Source organism: Ranitomeya variabilis, chromosome 3 (assembly GCF_051348905.1).
Source record: "Ranitomeya variabilis isolate aRanVar5 chromosome 3, aRanVar5.hap1, whole genome shotgun sequence".
NCBI lineage: Eukaryota > Metazoa > Chordata > Amphibia > Anura > Dendrobatidae > Ranitomeya > Ranitomeya variabilis.
In genome coordinates this window covers 334,860,239-334,884,033 of record NC_135234.1, presented here as the reverse complement: position 1 = coordinate 334,884,033, position 23,795 = coordinate 334,860,239, and the positions used below count along the sequence as shown (strand labels likewise).

General features: G+C 44.4%; 1 protein-coding gene and 1 long non-coding RNA gene across 6 annotated transcripts in view; one reads left to right on the top strand and one right to left on the bottom strand.

The window, feature by feature from the left end:
- The window catches only part of SFPQ (splicing factor proline and glutamine rich), a 34,056-nt gene extending 22,728 nt beyond the window's left edge, over positions 1-11,328 (top strand). For all 5 annotated transcript variants that reach the window (XM_077295798.1, XM_077295801.1, XM_077295797.1 and 2 more), the window contains 3 exons: positions 7,707-7,753; positions 11,114-11,173; positions 11,270-11,328. Coding sequence is in view for 1 of the 5 variants with exons in the window: in XM_077295801.1 (XP_077151916.1) it covers positions 7,707-7,730 (24 nt within the window). In the remaining 4 variants the exon portion in view is untranslated. The remainder of the gene's footprint in view (positions 1-7,706; positions 7,754-11,113; positions 11,174-11,269) is intronic.
- Positions 5,759-6,645, bottom strand: LOC143815957 (uncharacterized). Its single transcript, XR_013223855.1, has 3 exons — positions 6,452-6,645; positions 5,962-6,073; positions 5,759-5,920 (listed from the first exon to the last, which is right to left on the bottom strand). It is a non-coding gene; the product is annotated as an uncharacterized LOC143815957 (long non-coding RNA).
- Positions 11,329-23,795: the final 12,467 nt, after the last annotated feature.

Sequence of the window (23,795 nt, the reverse complement as noted above, 5' to 3'; positions counted from 1 at the left end):
GTAGTATTCGTTACTGTATAAACGGACCATATTAAATTTACCCCTTCATGACCTATGAGTACATCATGGGTCGCATCCCTGCATTTGATGCGAGCTTCAGTGCTGAGCACGCATCTTTCCTGGCACATGACATCTGATCAGTTGTCATGTGCCTGTAGCAACTGTTGGTGGAATCCACCTGCAGCTGTTAACATGTTAAATGTCTGTCAATCTCTTGACAGTGGTATTTAACTTGCACAAACTAATGTGTCATAAGACTGCCCCTACCACGGGGTGCCGATGGATTGCCAGGACAGTTGGGGATCTGCAGAAGAGGTTTTTTTTTTTTTCTTAAATAGAAGTTCAAATCACCCCTTTTGCCCCTTTCAAAATAAAACCATAAAAAAAACTTTTGCCATCACTGATTTCAGAAATGCCTGTTTTATCAAAATATAAACTAATTTGATTGGTAAGCTGCGTAATTAGAAAAAAAAGCCCCAAATTACATTCTCGGATTGCTGCAACATTCCAAAACTTGTCTGCCCCAAAATGCTATCAATAAAACGACAGCTCTGCGCACAAAAAATAAGCCCTCAACCAGCCCCAGATCCCAAAAAATGGAGAAGTTTTGGTGTCTCCGAAAATGGCACTAGTTTTTCTTATTTTAAAATTTGGACTTTTTATCTAGCATAAAAAACTACCTGTTTGGTAGCAAACTCGGTGATCTGAGGAATTGTAATGGCAGGTCAGTTTTAGCATTTAGTGAACATGGCAATTTCACTGCACTTGGATTTTTTTCCCCCCAGTACACTATATGGTAAAATCAATGGTGTCGTTCAAAAGTACAGCTGCCCTGTAAAAAAACACAAAACTGCTGTGATATGGCCATAGTAAAAGAAATAAGTTATGGCTCTGGGAAGAAAGGGAGTAAAAAAAAAACCTGAAAATAAGTTGTGAAGAGGTTAAGGTCATGTTAAAAACTAAAAAAGCTTGTTTCTCTGTATGTGTATGGCCAACCAAGCTCGCATCAATAATCATAACCACACCATGGCTTTATCCTCAGGACGCCTTTTATGAGCACACTGCTCCTAAGAAGCTTTGCTGGACTTGTGCTATTCATGAATAAGGAAATGATTAGCAGACTCAAATCTGTTGATCTGATCCCAAGTCCCCTGCTCACAGCTGTCAGCTGATTGCCACATGAATGTTCAGATAAAAGGGGCTGTTCCTGAGAAAGTGACAGAAGAAAAAAAATGGCCTTGCCAAAAACAGTAATGAGGTTGTGCACAAGCATAAGTCTGTATGTTAGAGGTCAAATGTCAATAATCCTAGTCAAGAAGAATCCTTGTTGAAAGTATCTTTGGTTTTGTTTCAATGCAGGTAACACTAGGCAGGCTGTTTTTAAAAGGTGGATTTTATTGAAGCCTATAAAAGTCCTTGTTAATGGATGTCTATTCAGAGGGGCTGTGGACTGACTTCAGTATGTCAATAATGGCTTTTGATGATAATGTTCCAAGCTTTCCAACAAATGCAATACTCTTAATGGCAGATTTCAACTAAACCATAACTGGGTTCTGGGCACCTCATCTCTGCATCAGAGCAGTAGTTTTGTTAACTGTTTTCTCCCATGAGCCTTAGGCTGGTTTTACATTAGCGTTTGTAGGAGCTGTGGACTTCCTCTGTGAAGCCCCGCCCTCAGCAGCACCTCCACCACTAGCTCCGCCTACTTCTGCATGCGGCTGGCATGCGGCCTGCGTACCTATCTTTCACATTAGGTACGCAGGTCGTGCCGCAGTATGCGGATGCTTCCGCATGCGTCGTTTTGACGATGCGGCGACCAGCGTAGGATGCAGCTTGTAGCAATTTCTTTTTTTTCTGCATCGTCAAAACGACGCATGCAGAAGCATCCGCATACAGCCGCACGACCTGCGTACCTAATCATAAAGATAGGCACGCAGGCCGCATGCAGAAGTAGGCGGAGCTAGCGGCGGAGGTGCGGCCGAGGGCGGGGCTTCACAGAGGAAGTCCGCAGCTCCTACAAACGCTAGTGTGAAACTAGCCTTACTGGCTGTGTAGGCTCCTGATGCATGAGGTGCTGGATTGCCTTTAGTGCAGCACAGATTCATATCAACTAAAAGTCAAGATCCTTAGATCAGGAACAGAACAGATTTATAGGAAATTTCAGAACTTTCACAAATTCTTACGAAAAAATTTACAGCATACTGCACTGAACTACTGTATCCAATATCGTAGAAGTCAGTTCATTTTATGCCAACTCGGACTGCACCAAAATGCACTTAAAGGGAACCTGTCACCCCAAAATGGAAGTTGAGCTAAGCCCCCGATGTAACCTGAAAGATGAGAAAAAGAGGTTAGATTATACTCACCCAGGGGCGGTCCGACCTGATGGGCGTCGCGGTCCGGTCCGGGGCCTCCCATCTTCTTACGATCACGTGCTTTTCTTGTCTTCACGCTCCAGCACAGGTGTACTTTGTCTGCCCCGTTGAGGGCAGAGCAAAGTACTGCAGAGCACAGGCGCTGGGCCTCTGACCTTTCCGGCGCCTGCGCACTGCAGTACTTTGCTCTGCCCTCAACAGGGCAGACAAAGTACGCTTGCGCCGGAGTGTGAATACAAGAAGTCATCATATGAAGATGGGAGGCCCCGGCCCGCGCGCCCGTCAGATCGGACCGCCCCTGGGTGAGAATAATCTAACCTCATCTTTCAGGATACATTGGGGGCTTATCTACAGCATTACTGAATGCTGTAGATAAGCCCCTGATGCCGGTGCACTTAGCTCACCGTCGATTTTGGGGGCAACAGGTTCCCTTTAATGGCTGGACACGGAACCCCTGGAGAATCTGTAGCCAGAGCTTAATTGAGTCACTGCATGTCACACTGGCAATGCCTGACTGCTCTCCTGGACCCTCTACTGTGCTAGTTATCACACAGCTCTGCAGAGCGGAGTCTTGTCTCAATACAAACACATCTGCAGTTTTAGCTCTTGCTGTCCGCTTGACTGTACTGCCTTCTGTCACACTGGCTGCCTGTAAGATGGAAGCCAAAGTTAGTTGTAATGTGTAACAGCCTTGCAGTGAGATCATCAGCACAGACTTTCCTGTGTGAAACATGTAATGACTGTCTTCAACTAATTTATTTATCTTACTATATTACTATAAACTCTTATCAGCTCTTCCCAGTGCTGTCAGCTGTCTAGTGACTCCTGGCATTTCTACATTCTGGTCTTCCTGCAGAGCTGTGTGCAATTGGTCATTATCCAAAAAGTACAAGTCTTTCACTGGCAATACCCCATTTATTTTAAAATTGGATATGGGCGAGACATAGATCTGTGTAAGAATCTACCTTCAGATCTTAAAGGGGTTTACCCACAAATAAATATTCTATTTAATCAATAGGTCTTGGAATAATAACTTCCACACTTAAGGTACCTTCACATTAAGCGACTTTGCAACGATAACGATAGCGATCCGTGACGTTGCAGCGTCCTGGATAGCGATATCGTTGTGTTTGACACGCAGCAGCGATCAGGATCCTGATATCGCTGGTCGTTGCTGAAAGTCCAGAACTTTATTTGGTCGTCAGATCGGCGTGTATCGTCGTGTTTGACAGCAAAAGCAACGATGCCAGCAATGTTTTACTATGGTAACCAGGGTAAATATCGGGTTACTAAGCGCAGGGCCGTGCTTAGTAACCCGATGTTTACCCTGGTTACCATTGTAAATGTAAAAAACCAACAGTACATACTCACCTTCAGATGTCCGTCAGGTCCCTGGCCGTCTGCTTCCTGCACTGACTGTGAGCGCCGGCCGTAAAGTAAAAGCACAGCGGTGACGTCACCGCTGTGCTGTGCCTTACGGCCGGCACTCAGTCAGGGGGACGTTATGGACACCGGAATGTAAGTATGTACTGTTTTTTTTTTTTTTTTTACATGTACACTGGTAACCAGGGTAAACATCGGGTTACTAAGCGCGGCCCTGCGCTTAGTAACCCGATGTTTACCCTGGTTACCCGGGGACTTCGGCATAGTTGGTCGCTGGAGAGCGGTCTGTGTGACAGCTCTCCAGCGACCACACAGCGACGCTGCAGCGATCGGCATCGTTGTCGATATCGCTGCAGCGTCGTTTAATGTGAAGGTACCTTTAGATGTACTTGGTGTTCCTGTGCTGAGATAATCTTATAGATGGGCCCCTGCTGTGTGCTGTGTAATGGCTGTGTCTGACCATGCAGGAACATGGTCTGATCATACCACTGCTCCAGGGCATGGGAGGATGAAAAGAGTATAGACATTACAGCAGGAGATCACAGCTGATTGTTTTTGTGAGATAAAATATTTCACTGCCTGTTTTTAAACAATGTATTACTTCAGAGAAAAATCAGCTGTGATCCCATGCTGTAATGTCTGTATACTCTTTTGTCCTCCACTGACCAAGAGTTGCCGTATGATCAGACCATGTTCTGGTAAGACACCACATTGGCACATTTAAAAGATGATCTTGGCACAAACGTTTTAAACTCATCCAACTATGGAAATTATAATTCCAAAACGTATTGATTAAAATTGACCTTTGTTAGTGGGAAAGACCCTACCATATTTTCCAGATACTTTTTTTCCAACTAAAATACCTCTGTATGTCCACATACAGCTTAAGTGTTGATCCTACTTGCAGATTACCTTTTAAGACAGATGGCTTTCCCTAGATCCATTTGTACAGAGCCTGGTGTAATTAACTCATCTCAGACCAACAATAAAATGGTGATTCTTCTGAAATATTATAGACCAATTCAGAATAGAAATGCTAAAACTTTGGCCACTTTTAGTTAAAGAACTTCACAATTATTGCAATAGTCTTGAGCATTCAAGGTGTAGACAATGGTTTTCCTGATCGAACATACAAAAGATGTGCATTGCATATCCTGAGATCAGAGATGTTCCATATGAACAATTCCAGTGATTTTTTTTTTTTAAACATGGCTCTAGCCAGACTGTCTTGCTGAACAGGGCTTCGACTGAATTTGGACAGAATCTTCAAAGGTTTAACATTGCATTGGGTAAACCTGGATTTATTAAAGGTGTTTTTTAGGACTGGCGATGACCAGTGTTCTCAGCCAGTGAAAGACTTGATTGATGCGCCTGTGTATGTGAACTAGTTTTGTAATGAACTAGCTGTGTATACGACTTTTTTTAAGTTTGTCATCAGACGAAGTTTTGTTCAATGGTATGATTTTGAATTGAGGATTTGTTTTTTTAATTAGTCCATATAGAAGCCTCTAATTTGATATTATGCTTCAACTTCAGTGGTCTAAAGAGCAGTATCTGTAAGGCTGCTCTTATATTTATGGGTACATAATTGTATGGGTGTGATGCTTCACTTTATATGCAGTAATAAATTCAGCAGTGGGATCTATATCTTGATAAAGTGCTGCACTGTGTTTTAAAGTATTAGTAATGTCACATTTGAAAACAAATCAGAAGCGATATGTCAGAATCCAGATGCTGCTTAAAGGTGCAGAGATGCTGACTGGAATTAAAATTCAGTAAATATTTAAGTAAACTGTACCTTTAAACTGCAAAAAAAAACCTGGGAATGTAATGGGGTTTTTGGGTGCTGATTCAAAGTAAATTGGTTAAGGCAGGAAGTTTTGTGGACTAATGGGGAATAGTGGCTTATTTTCTGTAGCCCATAATTTAGCATTCGAATACTAGATGCATTAGTTGCCCTACTTCGGGGGTGGGCAATAAACTTGCACCAATGGGCTTAAATTAATTCTGCTGAATATTAATATTACAATATTACCATTAAATGTGTTGGAATTAATATTGAGCAGTCTTAAGTATTCACACAGCCTGCCCATGTACAGCATGGAGGTCCCCCCACACAGCCTGCCCATGTACAGCATGGGGGTTCCCCCCCACCACACAGCCTGCCCATGTACAGCATGGGGGTTCCCCCCCACCACACAGCCTGCCCATGTACAGCATAGGGGTTCCCCCCCACAGCCTGCCCATGTACAGCATGGGGCTTCCCTCACCACACAGTCTGCCCATGTACAGCATGGAGGTCCCCCCCACACAGCCTGCCCATGTACAGCATGGGGGTTCCCTCACCACACAGTCTGCCCATGTACAGCATGGAGGTCCCCCCCACACAGCCTGCCCATGTACAGCATGGGGGTTCCCCCCACAGAGCCTGCCCATGTACAGCATGGAGCTTCCCTCACCACACAGCCTGCCCATGTACAGCATGGGGGTCGTCCGTCCTACACACACACACACACACACACACACACACACACACACACACACACACACACACACACACACACACACACACACACTGCTCATGTACAGCATGGGGGTTCCCCCACCACCACACAGCCTGCCCATGTACAGCATAGGGGCTCCCCCCACACAGCCTGCCCATGTACAGCATGGAGCTTCCCTCACCACACAGCCTGCCCATGTACAGCATGGGGGTCATCCTACACACACACACACACACACACACACACACACACACACACACACACACACACACACACACACACACCCACCCCCTGCCCATGTACAGCATGGGGGTTCCCCCACCACCACACGGCCTGCCCATGTACAGCATGGGGGTTCCCCCACCACCACACGGCCTGCCCATGTACAGCATGGGGGTTCCCCCACCACCACACGGCCTGCCCATGTACAGCATGGGGGTTCCCCCACCACCACACGGCCTGCCCATGTACAGCATGGGGGTTCCCCCACCACCACACGGCCTGCCCATGTACAGCATGGGGGTTCCCCCACCACCACACGGCCTGCCCATGTACAGCATGGGGGTTCCCCCACCACCACACGGCCTGCCCATGTACAGCATGGGGGTTCCCCCACCACCACACGGCCTGCCCATGTACAGCATCGGGGGTTCCCCCACCACCACACGGCCTGCCCATGTACAGCATCGGGGCCCCCCACCACCACACGGCCTGCCCATGTACAGCATCGGGGCCCCCCACCACCACACGGCCTGCCCATGTACAGTATGAGGGTTCCCCCCACACAGCCTGCCCATGTACAGCATGCGGGGGCTGCCCCCACACTGTGCCTTGCTCCTGTTCCCTCGGCGCTCTTTGCTATGTGCATTGACACTCTGCACAGCAGACGCGATGTAGTGACTTCATTGCGTGTGCAATATCACTCGTATGCCTGCGGCTCACTCTATTGTTCACCACTACCTGCATCCTAAGGATGCAGGTAGCTGTGAATTTGAAACGCTGAGTGGTATGGCAGCAGCATCGTGCGACCTGTGGGCCACTGTTCTGCCCTTTTGGCTTGGTCTTTACATAGCCCAGATAGGAACAGCCAGAGGTCTGGATGTGACCCGCAGGCCACACTTTGCCCACGTCGGCCCTATATAATTGTAAACTGTACACAATTTAACAGGCTTAAACTGCAGCACCAGCTTGGTCTGTATTGCTGATATTTAATTGAATTTATAAAAACTTGAATAAATACAGCACATTTTGTGCTTAGTAATCATTCTTAATCAGTCCTGTTCAGTCACTAAATCAGTATTAGTTCATCTGCCTGTTTAAATCCAGTCATCTGGTAGATTTTCCACCTATTGCCCCCAAGATTCACTTGACACTTCAGATTGCTTTTTCAGGATTTTTCCTTTTACTTCAGTGTTACTTATTCAATGCTTACTCTTATCTGTAGGTATGGAATCTAGACACTGGCTGACATAAACTACTGTCCTGTTAAAGGTAAGTTGGGTAATCTGGGAGAGAGCAGCTGATGACTATATAAAATAAGGACCTTCTGGCTCTTGTCGATTGTAGAATGCAAATTCATAAAATGTGTTAACACTTTGTTTAGGACTCCAATATCCTTAATGTTTGTATACACAAAACAAAGTGCACATTGTCAAGGCAGATGTAAAGTTTGTGCATTAAAAATTCAGGACAGTGTTCTGTGCCATCCCAAAGATTTGTATGACTTTTTAAAGCCTTTTAAAGGGAATCTGTCAGCATGTTTTTGCCATGTAATTTAAATACAGCCGGAAATGGAAGCTCAAAACACAGAATTTAGTAGTTTGAGTGGTGTTTACTAACTGAAGCATTTATCACTAAGATTAACATTGGTGGACTAGTTTGGCAGCTAAGCACCTCACTATCTATGAACTTTACACCTCACTATCTATGAACTTTATACATGGAGAACCTGATGTGGGCGATGTTGGCTTTCTCAGCTCTGCTTCATTCTAAATCTAAGCTGTCATAAAGCTGCACCCAGTTTTCTAAGTGATACATCGCTGTGTTCAGCTTCTTCCTCTACATCATGCTGCTCTCAGATGAGGTAGCAAAAACCTGCTGATTCTCTTAAACACTGGCCTGCTTGTCCATAGCAATTTAATCATAACGCTAACATGTCAAAATTGGTGACGGGTCTGTTGTAAAACTGAAGTCATGGAATAGTGGCAGCAGAGTTGAATAAAGAAACTGGTGAAAATTGGTTTCTAAAATATGCTGAAACCAAGGGGGTGCATTATGTTCATGTGGGGTAATTTACTTTGTATGAGTGAAAGCTGCAGCAAGAATGCTGAAAGAATTGATATGCTGCAGATTAAAATCTGTCAGGATTCTCATAGCTGCTGGCATCAGGAAACCCTTAAGGTTTTGTGACCACCACAGAAAAAAACCCAAAATACTGCATGCAGCCTTCAACTGGGCTGTTAGGCTGCTTTCACACATCAGGTTTTTGTTTTCAGGCTAAATTCAGCTAATGTTTAAAAAAACGGATCCGACCTAAATTGCGAAACTGATGCACCGGATCTGTTTTTTTAGCTGAATCCGGTCTTCTTTAATGCGCATGATTTTTTGACTTCCTGGTTCCGGAGAGAGACCCCCCAGAACGGCAAATCTAAATGATTTGTATGGTAAATGCATTGAAAACCGGATCCAGGCGCTGTATTCATGGTTTCACACGTCTGTTCCATGTGTTTTTGGCTGATTCCGTCAATGTGCGTTTTTTTTTCCGCCGGACAAAAAAAGTTGCAGTGGACGTTTTTTCCGTCTGCCGGAAACGACTATTTGGACAGATCCAGAAAAAAAACAGATGAAACGTCTGGCCATCAGGCACAATCTGGCACTAATACAACTCTATGGGAAAAAACTGATCCGGTGTAAAAAAAAAAACATCCTTTTTTTTCACAAATTGCCGGATTGTGCCTGAAACAAAAAACCTGATGTGTGAAAGTAGCCTTAGGCTACTTTCACACTGGCGTCGTGCACTGCACGTCGCAATGTGTCGTTGTGGAGAAAAAAACGCATCCTGCAAAGTTGTCTGCAAGATGCGGTTTTTCCCCATAGACTAACATTACCGATGCATTGCGACGCAGTGCCACACGTGCGACTGTTGCGTCGTGTTTTGGCGCACCTCCGCCACAAAAAACGTTACATGTAACGTTTATTTGTGCGTCGGGACCTCCATGCGCGGTCGAAACTCCGCCCCCTCCTCCCCGGACCTTACAATGAAGCAGCGGAAGCGTCTTAAGACTGCTTCCGCTGCCAACGTCGGGCATTTTCTTCACAGTATGCGTCGGTACGTCGGGCCCTGTACCGACTCTAGTGTGAATGTAGCCTTAGACATGCAAGGACATGCAGTGGTTCTTCCTTCACTGACCTCACATTTGGCATCTTTGATTACTGGTGAAGGGAAATGGAGCAGAGTTGATGGTGTTATGAGGGGAACTGCTGCTATGAGACAGCATCTACAAGAATTTTATAGTAGTCTGATCTACTCCCCTCCCCCTCTTGCATTTTGCCTTCTACTTATGACTGGTCAGGTCCACATCACAAAGAAACTGTATTGCCCCCAGGAAAGAATTTCTGATAATGCTAATAGTCTTGGCATACATTATATTTGCACTAAAATCTTTGCAACAGAGATCAGGAATTAAAATCTGTTTTTATTCAGCTTTGCAGCCACTCAGTTTTAACATGCTAGAAATGATGAAAGTTCCCATTTTAGTAGCTCAAAGGGCATTTGATCTGATAGGGTCAGCATTGTGTTTTGATGAATGAGCCTCTTACCTAAGTTTTAGATATATGTAGTGTCCGTTTTGTTGCATGTTTTGCTGAATCTAGGTTTAAAGAGAACCTGTCACCAGGTTTGGCCAATAAACACCCATCACCTTTCCGGGCTGATATACAGCATTCTGTAATGCTCTGTATCTGCCCCAATCTGACGTGTAAGGAAAGAAAAATATCTTATTATACTCGCCTGCGGACTGATTAGCGTTGCTGGTCTTGGTCTGTCGCCTCCCATCTTACGATCCACGTTCTCCTGCTTGCTTCATCATCGTCTCCTCAGCACAGCGCACCTGCGCAGGTGTACCTCTCTGAACTGTTAAGGGCAGAGCAAAGTACTGCAGTGTGTGGCACCTGCACAGTGCAGTACTTTGCTCTCAACAGGTCAGAGAAGTGCGCCTGCGCAGGTGTGCGGTGCCAAGAAGACTTATCATCCACACGAAGCAAGCAGGAGGGCTGCATTGCAAGAAGATAAAGGCGCCAGACCAAGACCAGCGACGCCCATCAGACCGACCGTTCTTCTCATGCAGGTTGGGTTTGGGGCAGACATACAGTATTATAAGAATGCTGTAAATCAACCCTGAAGTGGTGGCTATCTTTTACCGTCCAAACCTGGTGACAGGTTCACTTTAAGTTACGTTCCCACGATCATGATGTAGCAGCGCTTTGGATGCAGTGTATTTTCACTGTTCAAAACCCTGCTTTCTAATGCAGGTAGATCCACATGTGTTCACTGAACGATGCGGATTTACCGCTGGTGAGTTTATGCTGCGTCAACTAGAAGCAGTGGGAATAAAATTTCTATAAATCCCATCCACTGTGCTTGAACTGAACAAGCTGCTATTATTGATAGTTGGCACGTACCCTGAGACCCCTTATGAAACAATTTGACTTTGGATTATAAATAACTTGTCCATGCTCCTTAAAAATCCAGTGACTAAATTTGTATTCTACAATTTAGTTTGCAAGTTCACTGTATGCTATTGCATGTAAGGTATTTATTGAAAATATAATTTCTGCACTTACATTTTACAGGCAATCTGGAAGTGTCTAACCCTGCACTGTATCCGTGAAGTTGATTTAAAGGGGAGAAAGGTAGTATTCAGTCTATATTGCAAATTATCACAACGTGTGATATGTTTAACCACTATTTGCAATGCTTTTTTTTAATGTCTTGTTTTTCGTTTGCAGGACTGCTATTGACTTTGAAATGGATTTTTTTTGTTGTAAATAAACTTGCTTTGTCTTAAGCTCTGTAATGACTTTTCTTTCAAAAATTACAACTCTAAAATGGTAGATCAGATGTAACATAAATGGATATTCAACGTTATTATCCCAAAAATAATATAAATTAGTTTTTGGATTGGCATAGTGGAGTCTAAATGGCCCTGGAGCGATGCAGGTGTTCATCTGCTCATGAACTAGGATGTTGTCCTGGGGAAAGATTAAGTGACAATATGTTAAAAGCCTGGGGGCCTTCTAAGTGTACAAGAGCAGTGATGGAAGAAAAATTCCAGCTATGGGTTCTGTATCAAAAATATATTGATCTTTGAGGTTGATACGAAAAACCCAGTATAGTGTGCTTGGAAAAGACGGTAACATGTAGCATAGCTTTCTGATTATTTGTTATCTGCTAGCACCTGCCAGACTTACAGGAAACTGAATTACCAGTCAGTCTAGCCACACATTTTGTGGCTGCCTCTTTTACAGGGCCTTGAAAAAGTATTCATATCCCATGAACTTTCCCAACCTCTTCCTTTTTTTTTTTTTTTTTTCTCACATTACACACATTTTTATTTGGAGTTTTGTGATATACCAACAAAGTTTCATGATTTTTCTAATTTTTTAAAAAATAGATAAGTGACCAATTTGTATTGGGCCCCCTGTAGTCTGATACCCCTAAATAAAATTGACCAATTGCCCCCAGAACATAATAAGTAATTTTTAAAGTCCAGCCGTGTAATTTATTCTCAGTATAACAACCTCTGTTATCTGAAGGCCTCAAAGGTTTATTTGAGAACATTAACCCCTTAATGACAGCCAATACGTCTTTTAACTGACCTGAGATGTAAGGCTTATGTGCACACGTAGGAAAAGAGGTGCAGAATTTTCTGCACAAAATCCGCATCTCCTGGCAGCCGTGGATTTGCTGTGGTTTTTATGTGGATTTTGTGCGGTTTTTATGCAGAATTGATGGGGATTTTCCACGGTTTTTGCCACTGCGGATTTTTATGATGAAACACTTCAGATCTGCACAAAAGTGACATGCACTTTGAAATCTGCAGCAATTCTGCACTGATTTTTTCGCACCATCTGCACAGCTTTATTTTTACCCCATTGAATAACATTATACTGTACATCAGTGTGGATCTGCAGCGTTTCTGCGCGGAAAAATGTGCTGCGGATCCGCAGCAAATCCGCATCGTGGGCACATTGCCTTAAGGTACCGTCACATTAAGCGACGCTGCAGCGATATAGACAACGATGCCGATCGCTGCAGCGTCGCTGTTTCGTCGCTGTGTGGTCGCTGGAGAGCTGTCACACAGACAGCTCTCCAGTGACCAACGTTGCCGAAGTCCCCTGGTAACCAGGGTAAACATCGGGTTACTAAGCGCAGGGCCGCGCTTAGTAACCTGATGTTTACCCTGGTTACCATTGTAAATGTAAAATAAACCCAAACAGTACATACTTACATTCTGGTCTGTCCCCCGACCTCAGCTTCCCTGCACTGACTCAGCGCCGGCCCTAACAGCAGAGCGGTGACGTCACCGCTGTGCTTTACGGCCGGCCGGCGCTCAGTCAGCGCGGGAAGCTGACGGCGAGGGGACAGACACCGGAATGTAAGTGTACTGTTTGGTTTTTTTTTAACATTTACAATGGTAACCAGGGTAAACATTGGGTTACTAAACGCGGCCCTGCACTTAGTAACCCGATGTTTACCCTGGTTACCAGTGAAAACATCGCTGAATCCGTGTCACACACACAGATTCAGCGATGTTTGCGGGAGATCCAGCGACGACATAAGGTGCTGGCCTTCTAGCTCCGACCAACGATTTCACAGCAGGATCCTGATCGCTGCTGCGTGTCAAACACAACGATATCGCTAGCCAGGATGCTGCAACGTCACGGATCGCTAGCGATATCGTTGTTAAGTCGCTCAGTGTGAAGGTACCTTTAGACTAGCCTCCACATACAGGTGACAATCCAGCAGCTGTGGGCTGTCCTCTATAGCTGACAACTTGCTGCATCAGCCAGGATCAGTGTTTGCACAGTCCAAATCTGTTTAACTCCTTAGTTGCTGCTGTCAATAGTGACTACATCATTATAAATGGTTAACAGTGTGGGGCCTACCTCTTTATCCCAGTTTTGGTGCCCTCACATCATGATTGTGTGGTCCTGATGTTTGCCATGGCAAATAATGACCAAATAGTTGCCTTAGGGTACTGTCACACAGTCACACTTTGATCGCTACGACGGTACGATCCGTGACGTTCCAGCGATATCCATACGATATCGCTGTGTCTGACACGCAGCAGGGATCCTGCTGAGAATCGTACGTCGTAGCAGATCGTTTGGAACTTTCTTTCGTCGCTTGATCACCCGCTGACATCGCTGGATCGTTGTGTGTGACAGCGATCCAGCGATGTGTTCGCTTGTAACCAGGGTAAACATCGGGTAACTAAGCGCAGGGCTGCGCTTAGTAACCCGATGTTTACCGTGGTTACTAGCGTAAAAGTAAAAAACAAACAAACAGTACATACTTACATTCCGGTGTCTGTCCTCCGGCGTCTCAGCTTCTCTGCACCGTGAGCGCCGGCAAGCCGGAAAGCGAGCACAGCGGTGACGTCTGACGTCACCGCTGTGCTTTTTCCGGCTCTGCTGCTTACACAGTGGAGAGAAGCAGAACGCCGGGGGACAGACACCGGAATGTAAGTATGTACTGTTTGTTTTTTTTACGTTTACGCTGGTAACCAGGGTAAACATCGGGTTACTAAGCGCGGCCCTGCGCTTAGTAACCCGATGTTTACCCTGGTTACATGGGGACTTTGGCATCGCTCCAGCGCCGTGATTGCAACGTGTGACCGCAGTCTACGACGCTGGAGCGATACTCATACGACGCTGCGACGTCACGGAACGTGCCGTCGTAGCGTCCAAAGTGTGACTGTGTGACAGTACCCTTAGAGTCTGTCGGCTGTAGTAATCTGTTTAGAAATTACAGGCATTGAGGTGGTAAAAATACACTTTTTCATTTGTCATGCCACTTTGCATTAATTCCTGAATCACCTGAAGGGTTAATATACTACCTGACAGCAGTTTTCAATATGTCAGGGGGTGCCGTTTTCAAAATTGTTTAACTTTTAGGGGGGTTCCCAATATATGGGACCCCTAAAGGCACTTCAAATATGGATAAGTCCTAAAATAATATATTTTGTAAATTTCCTTGAAAAAAATTGAAAAATTACTGCTACATTTTTAAACCTCCTAAAATGCTAACAAAATAAAATAACATTTTACAAATGGTGCTGATGTAAAGCAGGCATGAGTGAAATGTTTATTATTTTGCTGTTGTATGACTATCTGGATTAAAGGGATAATCATTCAGAGTTTGAAAATTGCTAATTTTTTAACATTTTACTCAAATTTTAAATTTTTTTTTATAAATAAACACAAAACATATCGACCTTAATTTACCATTATCATAAAGTATGTGTCCCGAAAAAACAAACTCAAAATCACTGGAATTTGTTAAAGCGTTCCAGAGTTATTACTACATAAAGTGACACTGGTCAGATTTAAAAAATTTGGCTGTCACTAAGGGGTTAAAGATTATTTTTAATAGCACCATTCATTCCACGGTGCTCTACATGACAAGGGGTTACCTACAAAATAAAGTTGCAGTAAACAATGACAGACTGGTACAGAGGAAGAGGACTCTGCCCTTTCGAGCTTATTTTCTACAGGCATCATGAAAACCAATGACCACACCAGGCTGGTCAAGTATCAAGTTGTGGAGAAAAATAAATCAAGAATTGGTTAAATAAAAAAAAAAATCCAAGTTCTGAACATCTCATCCATAAAGGAGTATGTCAAAAATGCAAACCTACCATGATGTAACTAAACTGATATCCCAAGCAAAAGGAGAGCTCTAAGGAAGCAACAGAGACCCATGGTCACTCTGGAGTAGCTGCACTGAACCACAGCTCAGGTGGGAGAAGTTGTCTATAGGCCAAGTAGTCTCATACTCCATAAATCTCTACTTTCATGAAAGAGTGGTAAGAAAACAAATTTTTTTTTAAATCGAGCCATAAAAAGGCTGGATTAGTTGGCAAAAGTCATGTATTGGGACACAGTATGTGGAAGAAGGTGCTCTGGTCAGATGAGACCAAAGTAGAACTTTTTGGGCTAAATGCAAAACAGTGTGCTGCAAAAAAAATCTACACATCTCCCTGAAAACCCCATCCCCAGTCAAACATGGTGATGTTGGCATCATACTTTGGGGATGCTTTTCTTAACCCCTTTCTGACATCTGACGTACTATCCCGTCGAGGTGGGGTGGGCCCGTATGACCACCGACGGGATAGTACGTCATACGCGATCGGCCGCGCTCACGGGGGGAGCGCGGCCGATCGCGGCCGGGTGTCAGCTGTATATCGCAGCTGACATCCGGCACTATGTGCCAGGAGCGGTCACGGACCGCCCCCGGCACATTAACCCCCGGCACACCGCGATCAAACATGATCGCGGTGTACCGGCAGTATAGGGAAGCATCGCGCAGGGAGGGGGCTCCCTGCGGGCTTCCCTGAGACCCCCGGAGCAACGCGATGTGATCGCGTTGCTCCGAGGGTCTCCTACCTCCCTCGCCGCAGGTCCCGGATCCAAGATGGCTGCGGCATCCGGGTCCTGCAGGGAGGGAGGTGGCTTACCGAGTGCCTGCTCAGAGCAAGCGCTTGGTAAGCCTGCAGCCCTGCACAGCAGATCGCCGATCTGACAGAGTGCTGTGCACACTGTCAGATCAACGATCTGTGATGTCCCCCCCTGGGACAAAGTAAAAAAGTTAAAAAAAATTCTCCACGTGTGTTAAAAAAAAAAAAAAAATCCTAAATAAACAAAAAAATATTTATTATTCCCATAAATACATTTCTTTAGCTAAATTAAAAAAAAACAATAAAAGTACACATATTTAGTATCGCCGCGTCCGTAACGGCCGAACCTATAAAACTGCCCCACTAGTTAACCCCTTCAGTAAACACCGTAAGAAAAGAAAAAAACGAGGCAAAAAACAACGCTTTATTATCATACCGCCAAACAAGTGGAATAACACGCGATCAAAAAGACTGATATAAATAACCATGGTACCACTGAAAACGTCATCTTGTCCCGCAAAAAACGAGCCGCCATACAGCATCATCAGCAAAAAAATAAAGTTATAGTCCTGAGAATAAAGCGATACCAAAATAATTATTTTTTCTATAAAATAGTTTTTATCGTATAAAAACGCCAAAACATAAAAAAAATGATATAAATGAGGTATCGCTGTAATCGTACTGACCCGACGAATAAAACTGCTTTATCAATTTTACCAAACGCGGAACGGTATAAACGCCTCCCCCAAAAGAAATTCATGAATAGCTGGTTTTTGATTACTCTGCCTCACAAAAATCGGAATAAAAAGCGATCAAAAAATGTCACGTGTCCGAAAATGTTACCAATAAAAACGTCAACTCGTCCCTCAAAAAACAAGATCTCACATGCCTCTGTGGACTCAAATATGGAAAAATTATAGCTCTCAAAATGTGGTAACGCAAAAAATATTTTTTGCAATGAAAAGCGTCTTTCAGTGTGTGACGGCTGCCAATCATAAAAATCCGCTATAAATGTAAATCAAACCCCCCTTCATCACCCCCTTAGTTAGGGAAAAATTAAAAAATTTATTTATTTCCATTTTCCCATTAGGGTTAGGGTTAGGGTTGGGGCTAGGGTTAGGGCTAGTGTTAGGGCTAGGGTTATTGCTAGGGTTAGGGCTAGGGTTGGGGCTACAGTTAGGGTTGGGGCTAAAGATAGGGTTAGGGTTTGGATTACATTTACGGTTGGGAATAGGGTTGGGTGTGTCTGGGTTAGAGGAGTGGTTAGGGTTACTGTTGGGATTAGGGTAAGGGTGTGTTTGGATTAGGGTTTCAGTTATTATTGGGGGTTTCCACTGGTTAGGCACATCAGGGGCTCTCCAAACGGGACATGGCATCCGATCTGAATTCCAGCCAATTCTGCGTTGAAAAAGGAAAACAGTGCTCCTTCCCTTCAGAGCTCTCCCGTGTGCCCAAACAGGGGTTTACCCCAACATATGGGGTATCGGCGTACTCAGGACAAATTGGACATCATCTTTTGGGGTCCAATTTCTCCTGCTACCCTTGGAAAAATACAAAACTGGGGGCCAAAAAATAAGTTTTGTGGGGAAAAAAATATTTTTTATTTTCACGGCTCTGCGTTGTAAACTGTAGTGAAACACTTGGGGGTTCAAAGTTCTCACAACACATCTAGATAAGTTCCTTGGGGGATCTAGTTTCCAATATGGCGTCACTTGTGGGGGGTTTGTACTGTTTGGGTACATCAGGGGCTCTGCAAATGCAACTTGACGTCTGCAGACCAATCCATTTAAGTCTGCATTCCAAATGGCGCTCCTTCCCTTCCGAGCTCTGTCATGTGCCCAAACAGTGGTTCCCCACCACATATGGGGTATCGGCGTACTCAGGACAAATTGGACAACAACTTTTGGGGTCCAATTTATCCTGATACCCTTGTGAAAATACAAAACTGGGGGCTAAAAAATCATTTTTGTGAAAAAAAAAAAAATTATTTTCACGGCTCTGCGTTATAAACTGTAGTGAAACACTTGGGGGTTCAAAGTTCTCACAACACATCTAGATAAGTTCCATAGGGGGTCTACTTTCCAAAATGGTGTCACTTGTGGGGGTTTTTAATGTTTAGGCACATCAAGGGCTCTCCAAACGCAACATGGCATCCCATCTTAATTCCAGTCAATTTTGCATTGAAAAGTCAAATGGCGCTCCTTCCCTTCCAAGCTCTGCCCTGTGCCCAAACAATGGTTTACACCCACAAATAGGGGGATCAGCGTACTCAGGACAAATTGCACAACAATTTTTGGGGTCCAATTTCTTCTCTTACCCTTGGGAAAATAAAAAATTGGGGGCGAAAAGATCATTTTTGTGAAAAAATATGATTTTTTATGTTTACGGCTCTGCATTATAAACTTCTGTGAAGCACTTGTTGGGTCAAAGTGCTCACCATACATCTAGATAAGTTCCTTAGGGGGTCTACTTTCCAAAATGGTGTCACTTGTGGGGGGTTTCAATGTTTAGGCACATCAGGGGCTCTCCAAATGCAACATGGCGTCCCATCTCAATTCCAGTCAATTTTGCATTGAAAAGTCAAATGGCGCTCCTTTCCTTCCGAGCTCTGCCATGCGCCCAAACAGTGGTTTACCCCCACATATGGGGTATCAGCGTACTCAGGACAAATTGTACAACAAATTTTGGGGTCTATTTTCTCCTGTTACCCTTGGTAAAATAAAACAAATTGGAGCTGAAATAAATTTTGTGTGAAAAAAAGTTAAATGTTCATTTTTATTTAAACATTCCAAAAATTCCTGTGAAACACCTGAAGGGTTAATAAACTTCTTGAAAGTGGTTTTGAGTACCTTGATGGGTGCAGTTTTTAGAATGGTGTCACACTTGGGTATTTTCTATCATATAGACCCCTCAAAATGACTTCAAATGAGATGTGGTCCCTAAAAAAAAAAAAAATGGTGTTGTAAAAATGAGAAATTGCTGGTCAACTTTTAACCCTTAACTCCGTCACAAAAAAAAATTTTGGTTCCAAAATTGTGCTGATGTAAAGTAGACGTGGGAAATGTTACTTATTAAGTATTTTGCATGACATATGTCTGTGATTTAAGGGCATAAAAATTCAAAGTTGGAAAATTGCGAAATTTTCTAAATTTTCGCCAAATATTCATTTTTTTCACAAATAAACGCAAGTTATATCGAAGAAATTTTACCACTATCATGAAGTACAATATGTCACGAGAAAACAATGTCAGAATCGCCAAGATCCGTTGAAGCGTTCCAGAGTTATAACCTCATAAAGGGACGGTGGTCAGAATTGTAAAAATTGGCCCGGTCAGTAACGTGCAAACCACCCTTGGGGGTGAAGGGGTTAAGCAAGGACAGGGAAGATGCATGAATCTAAATACCAGGCAAAATCCTGGAGGAAAACCTGTTAGATGCTGCAGAAGACTTGAGATGGGTGTGTACGTTTTATTTTCCAGCATGAACCCTAAATATACTACCAGAGCTACAATGGAGTGGTTTACATTAAAGCCTATTCAGGTGTGTGAATGGCCCAGTCAGTCCAGACCTAAATCCCATTGAGAATCTGTAGCTAGACTAAAATGACTGTTCAGACACTCCACCCAATCTTGCCGAGCTAGAGATAGTTTGCAAAGAATGGACAAAGGGCAGCCTCTTGGTGAGCAAAGCTGGTAGACATGCCACCCAATACTTGTGACAGTAGAAAAACACAATGGAGCAACCATCAGCACACTGGGTTGAGAAATTATTAGAATAAGGGTGAGGCGCACTGAGACTTAGCCTCTTAATGACGAATAAGGGTGCGGCGCACTGAGACTTAGCCTCTTAATGACTGGTAATGCGTCTTTTTACTGACCTAAGATAAGAGAATAGCATCCCCAGACAGGTGCCAGCTGCGGCTCACATAGGGATATGGACGGCAGCACTGCAGGTGTTTAACCCCTTCCCGACCGGTGGCACAGCGTATGCGTCATGAAAGTCCGTGCCAATCCAACCTGTGATGCATATGCTGGGTCACAGAATGATTGTGTCCCTGCAGATCGGGTGAAAGGGTTAACTCCAATTTCACCCGACCGACGGGGAGTGGTACTTCATCCGAGGGGGGGGTGGCTTCGCCCCCCCGTGGCTACGATCGCTCTGATTGGCTGTTTCACTTTCAACAGCCAATCAGAGCAATTTGTAATATTTCACCTTTGAAAAGTGGTGAAATATTACAATCCAGCCATGGCCGATGCTGCAATATCATCGGCCATGGCTGGAAACCCTGATCTGCCCCCCGCCACCGATCTCCCCGGTCCTCGGTTCTGTCCCGCAAACCCCTCCATCCTCCTGTCCGCTCCCCCCCGTGCTCCGATCCACACCCCCCTGTTCTCCGATCCCACCCCCTCATACTTAACGAGCCTCCCGGTGTCTGTCCGTCTTCTCCATGGGCGCCGCCCATCTGCCAGCCGGCAGATTCATTCCAGGTACATTTTGATCACTGTGATAAAACCTATCACAGTGATCAAAAAAAAAATAGTAAACGATTCCCCCCCCCCCCCCCCCCCCATAGGTAGGGACAATAAAATAAAGAAAATATATATATATTTTTTTCCCACTAGGGTTAGGGTTAGAACTAGGCTATGTGCACACGGTGCGGATTTGGCTGCGGATCCGCAGCGGATTGGCCGCTGCGGATTCGTAGCAGTTTTCCATCAGGTTTACAGTACCATGTAACCCTATGGAAAACCAAATCCGCTGTGCCCATGGTGCGGAAAATACAGCGCAGAAACGCTGTGTTGTATTTTACGCAGCATGTCAATTCTTTGTGCGGATTCCGCAGCGTTTTACACCTGTTCCTCAATAGGAATCCGCAGGTGAAATCCGCACAAAAAACACTGGAAATCCGTGGTAAATCTGCAGGTAAAGCACAGTGCCTTTTACCTGCGGATTTTTCAAAAATGGTGCGGAAAAATCTCACACGAATCCGCAACATGGGCACATAGCCTTAGGGTTGGAATTAGAATTAGGGTTGGAATTAGGGCTAGGGTTGGAAATAGGGTTAAGATTAGACTTGTGGTTAGGGGTGTGTTGGGGTTAGGGGTGTGTGGCGGTTAGGGTTGTGATTAGGGTTATGGCTAGAGTTGGGATTAGGGTTAGGGGTGTGTTGCGGTTAGTGTTGGAGTTAGAATTGAGGGGTTTCCACTTTTTAGGCACATCAGGGGTCTCCAAACGCAACATGGCGCCACCATTGATTCCAGCCAATCTTGCGTTCAAAAAGTCAAATGGTGCTCCCTCCCTTCCGAGCCCTGATGTGCGCCCAAACAGTGGTTTACCCCCACATACGGGGTACCAGCATACTCAGGACAAACTGGGAAACAATTATTGGGGTCCAGTTTCTCCTGTTACCCTTGCGAAAATAAAAAATTGCTTGGTAAAACTATTTTTCAGTCCTCAAAAATTATTTTTTATTTTCACGTCTCTGCGTTATAAAATTCTGTAAAGCACTCGGGGGTTCAAAGTGCTCACCATACATCTAGATAAGTTCCTTGGGGGGTCTAGTTTCCAAAATGGGGTCACTTGTGGGGGGTTTCTACTGTTTAGGCACATCAGGGGCTCTGCAAACTCAACGTGACACCCGCAGACCATTCTATCAAAGTCTGCATTTCAAAAGTCACTACTTCCCTTCCAAGCACCGACGTGTGCCCAAACAGTGGTTTACCCCCACATATGGGGTATCCGTGTACTTGGGACAAACTGGGCAACAACTTTTGGGGTCCAATTTCTCCTGTTACTCTTGGGAAAATAAAAAATTGCAGGCTAAATAATTTTTGAGGAAAGAAAAATGATTTTTTTATTTTCACGGCTCTGCGTTATAAACTTCTGTGAAGCACTTGGGGGTTTAAAGTGGTCACTGCACATCTAGATTAGTTCCATGGGAGGTCTAGTTTCCAAAATGGGAAGTATAAACTACTGGCACACTCCAGAACTGTGATGCAAAAGGGGTTTGTTTATTATACATACAGAACGTTTCGGTCTACAATTGACCTTCATCAGCGTGCTAGGAACTAGCAGGAGTGGTATGGATATAAACCCCAGTGAGTCTTAATTAGTATGCATCAAAATTGTTGTGGGTAGGATCTACATACATGTGTATGTGTAGGCCAAAAAGACAAATGGTCCGGTAAGCGGGGAGGAGGAAAATGGGCACAGGGACTACGCTGTATCCACCGCAAGGCACAGGGACTACGCCTTGCTACTTGCGGTGGATACCGCCTGTGCCTGTTTTCCTCCTCCCCGCTTACTGGACCATTTGCCTTTTTGGCCTACACATACATAATATGTATGTAGATCCTACCCGCAACAATTTGGATGCATACTAATTAAGACTCACTGGGGTTTATATCCATACCACTCCTGCTATTTCCTAGCACGCTGATGAAGGTCAATTGTAGACCGAAACGTTCTGTATGTATAATAAACAAACCCCTTTTGCATCACAGTTCTGGAGTGTGCCAGTAGTTTATACTTCACATTAAGGTTTGGGAACCTATTCCTGTGCACCTCCCCCTGGCAAGGCTGTGCTGAACATTTTCTTTACCGTAGTTTCCAAAATGGGGTCACATGTGGGGGAGCTCCAATGTTTAGGCACACAGGGGCTCTCCAAACGAGACATGATGTCCGCTAACGATTGGAGCTATTTTTTCATTCAAAAAGTCAAATGGCACTCCTTCCCTTCCGAGCCCTGCCGTGTGCCCAAACAGTGGTTTACCCCCACATGTGAGGTATCGGTGTACTCAGGAGAAATTTCCCAATAAATTTTAGGATCCATTTTATCCTGTTGCCCATGTGGAAATGAACAAATTGAGGCTAAAAGTAATTTTTTGTGAAAAATTTCATTTTTACGTATCAATTTGTGAAGCACCTGGGGGTTCAAAGTGCTCATTATGCATCTAGATAAGTTCCTTGGGGGGGGGGGGGGGGGTCTAGTTTCGAAAATGGGGTCACATGTGGGGGAGCTCCAATGTTTAGGCACACAGGGGCTCTCCAAACGCGACATGGTGTCCATTAACGATTGGAGCTAATTTTTTCATTCATAAGTCAAATGGCGCTTTTTCCCTTCTGAGCCTTGCCGTGTGCACAAACAGTGGTTTGTGACCACATATGAGGTATCGGTGTACTCGGGAGCAATTGCCCAACACATTTTAGGATCCATTTTATCCTGTTGCCCATGTGAAAATGAATAAAATTGAGGATAAAAATTTTTTTGTGAAAAAAAGAGTACTTTTTCATTTTTACGGATCAATTTGTGAAGCACCTGGGGGTTTAAAGTGCTCAATATGCTTCTAGATAAGTTCCTTGGGGGGTCTAGATTCCAAAATGGGGTCACTTGTGGGGGAGCTTCAATGTTTAGGCAAACAGGGGCTCTCCAAACGCGACATGGTGTCCGCTAAAGATTGGAGCCAATTTTTCATTGAAAAAGTCAAATGGCGCTCCTTCCCTTCCGAGCCCTGTCGTGCGCCCCCACATATGGGGTATCGGCTTACTCAGGACAAATTGTACAATAACTTTTGGAGTCCAGTTTCTCTTTTTACCCTTGGGAAAATAAAAAAAAATTGTTGCTAAAAGATCATTTTTGTGACTAAAAAGTTAAATGTTCATTTTTTTTCCTTCCATGTTGCTTCTGCTGTTGTGAAGCACCTGAAGGGTTAATAAACTTCTTGAATATGGTTTTGAGTACCTTGAGGGGTGCAGTTTTTAGAATGGTGTCACTTTTGGGTATTTTCAGCCATATAGACCCCTCAAAGTGACTTCAAATGTGAGGTGGTACCTAAAAAAAAAAAAGTTTTGTA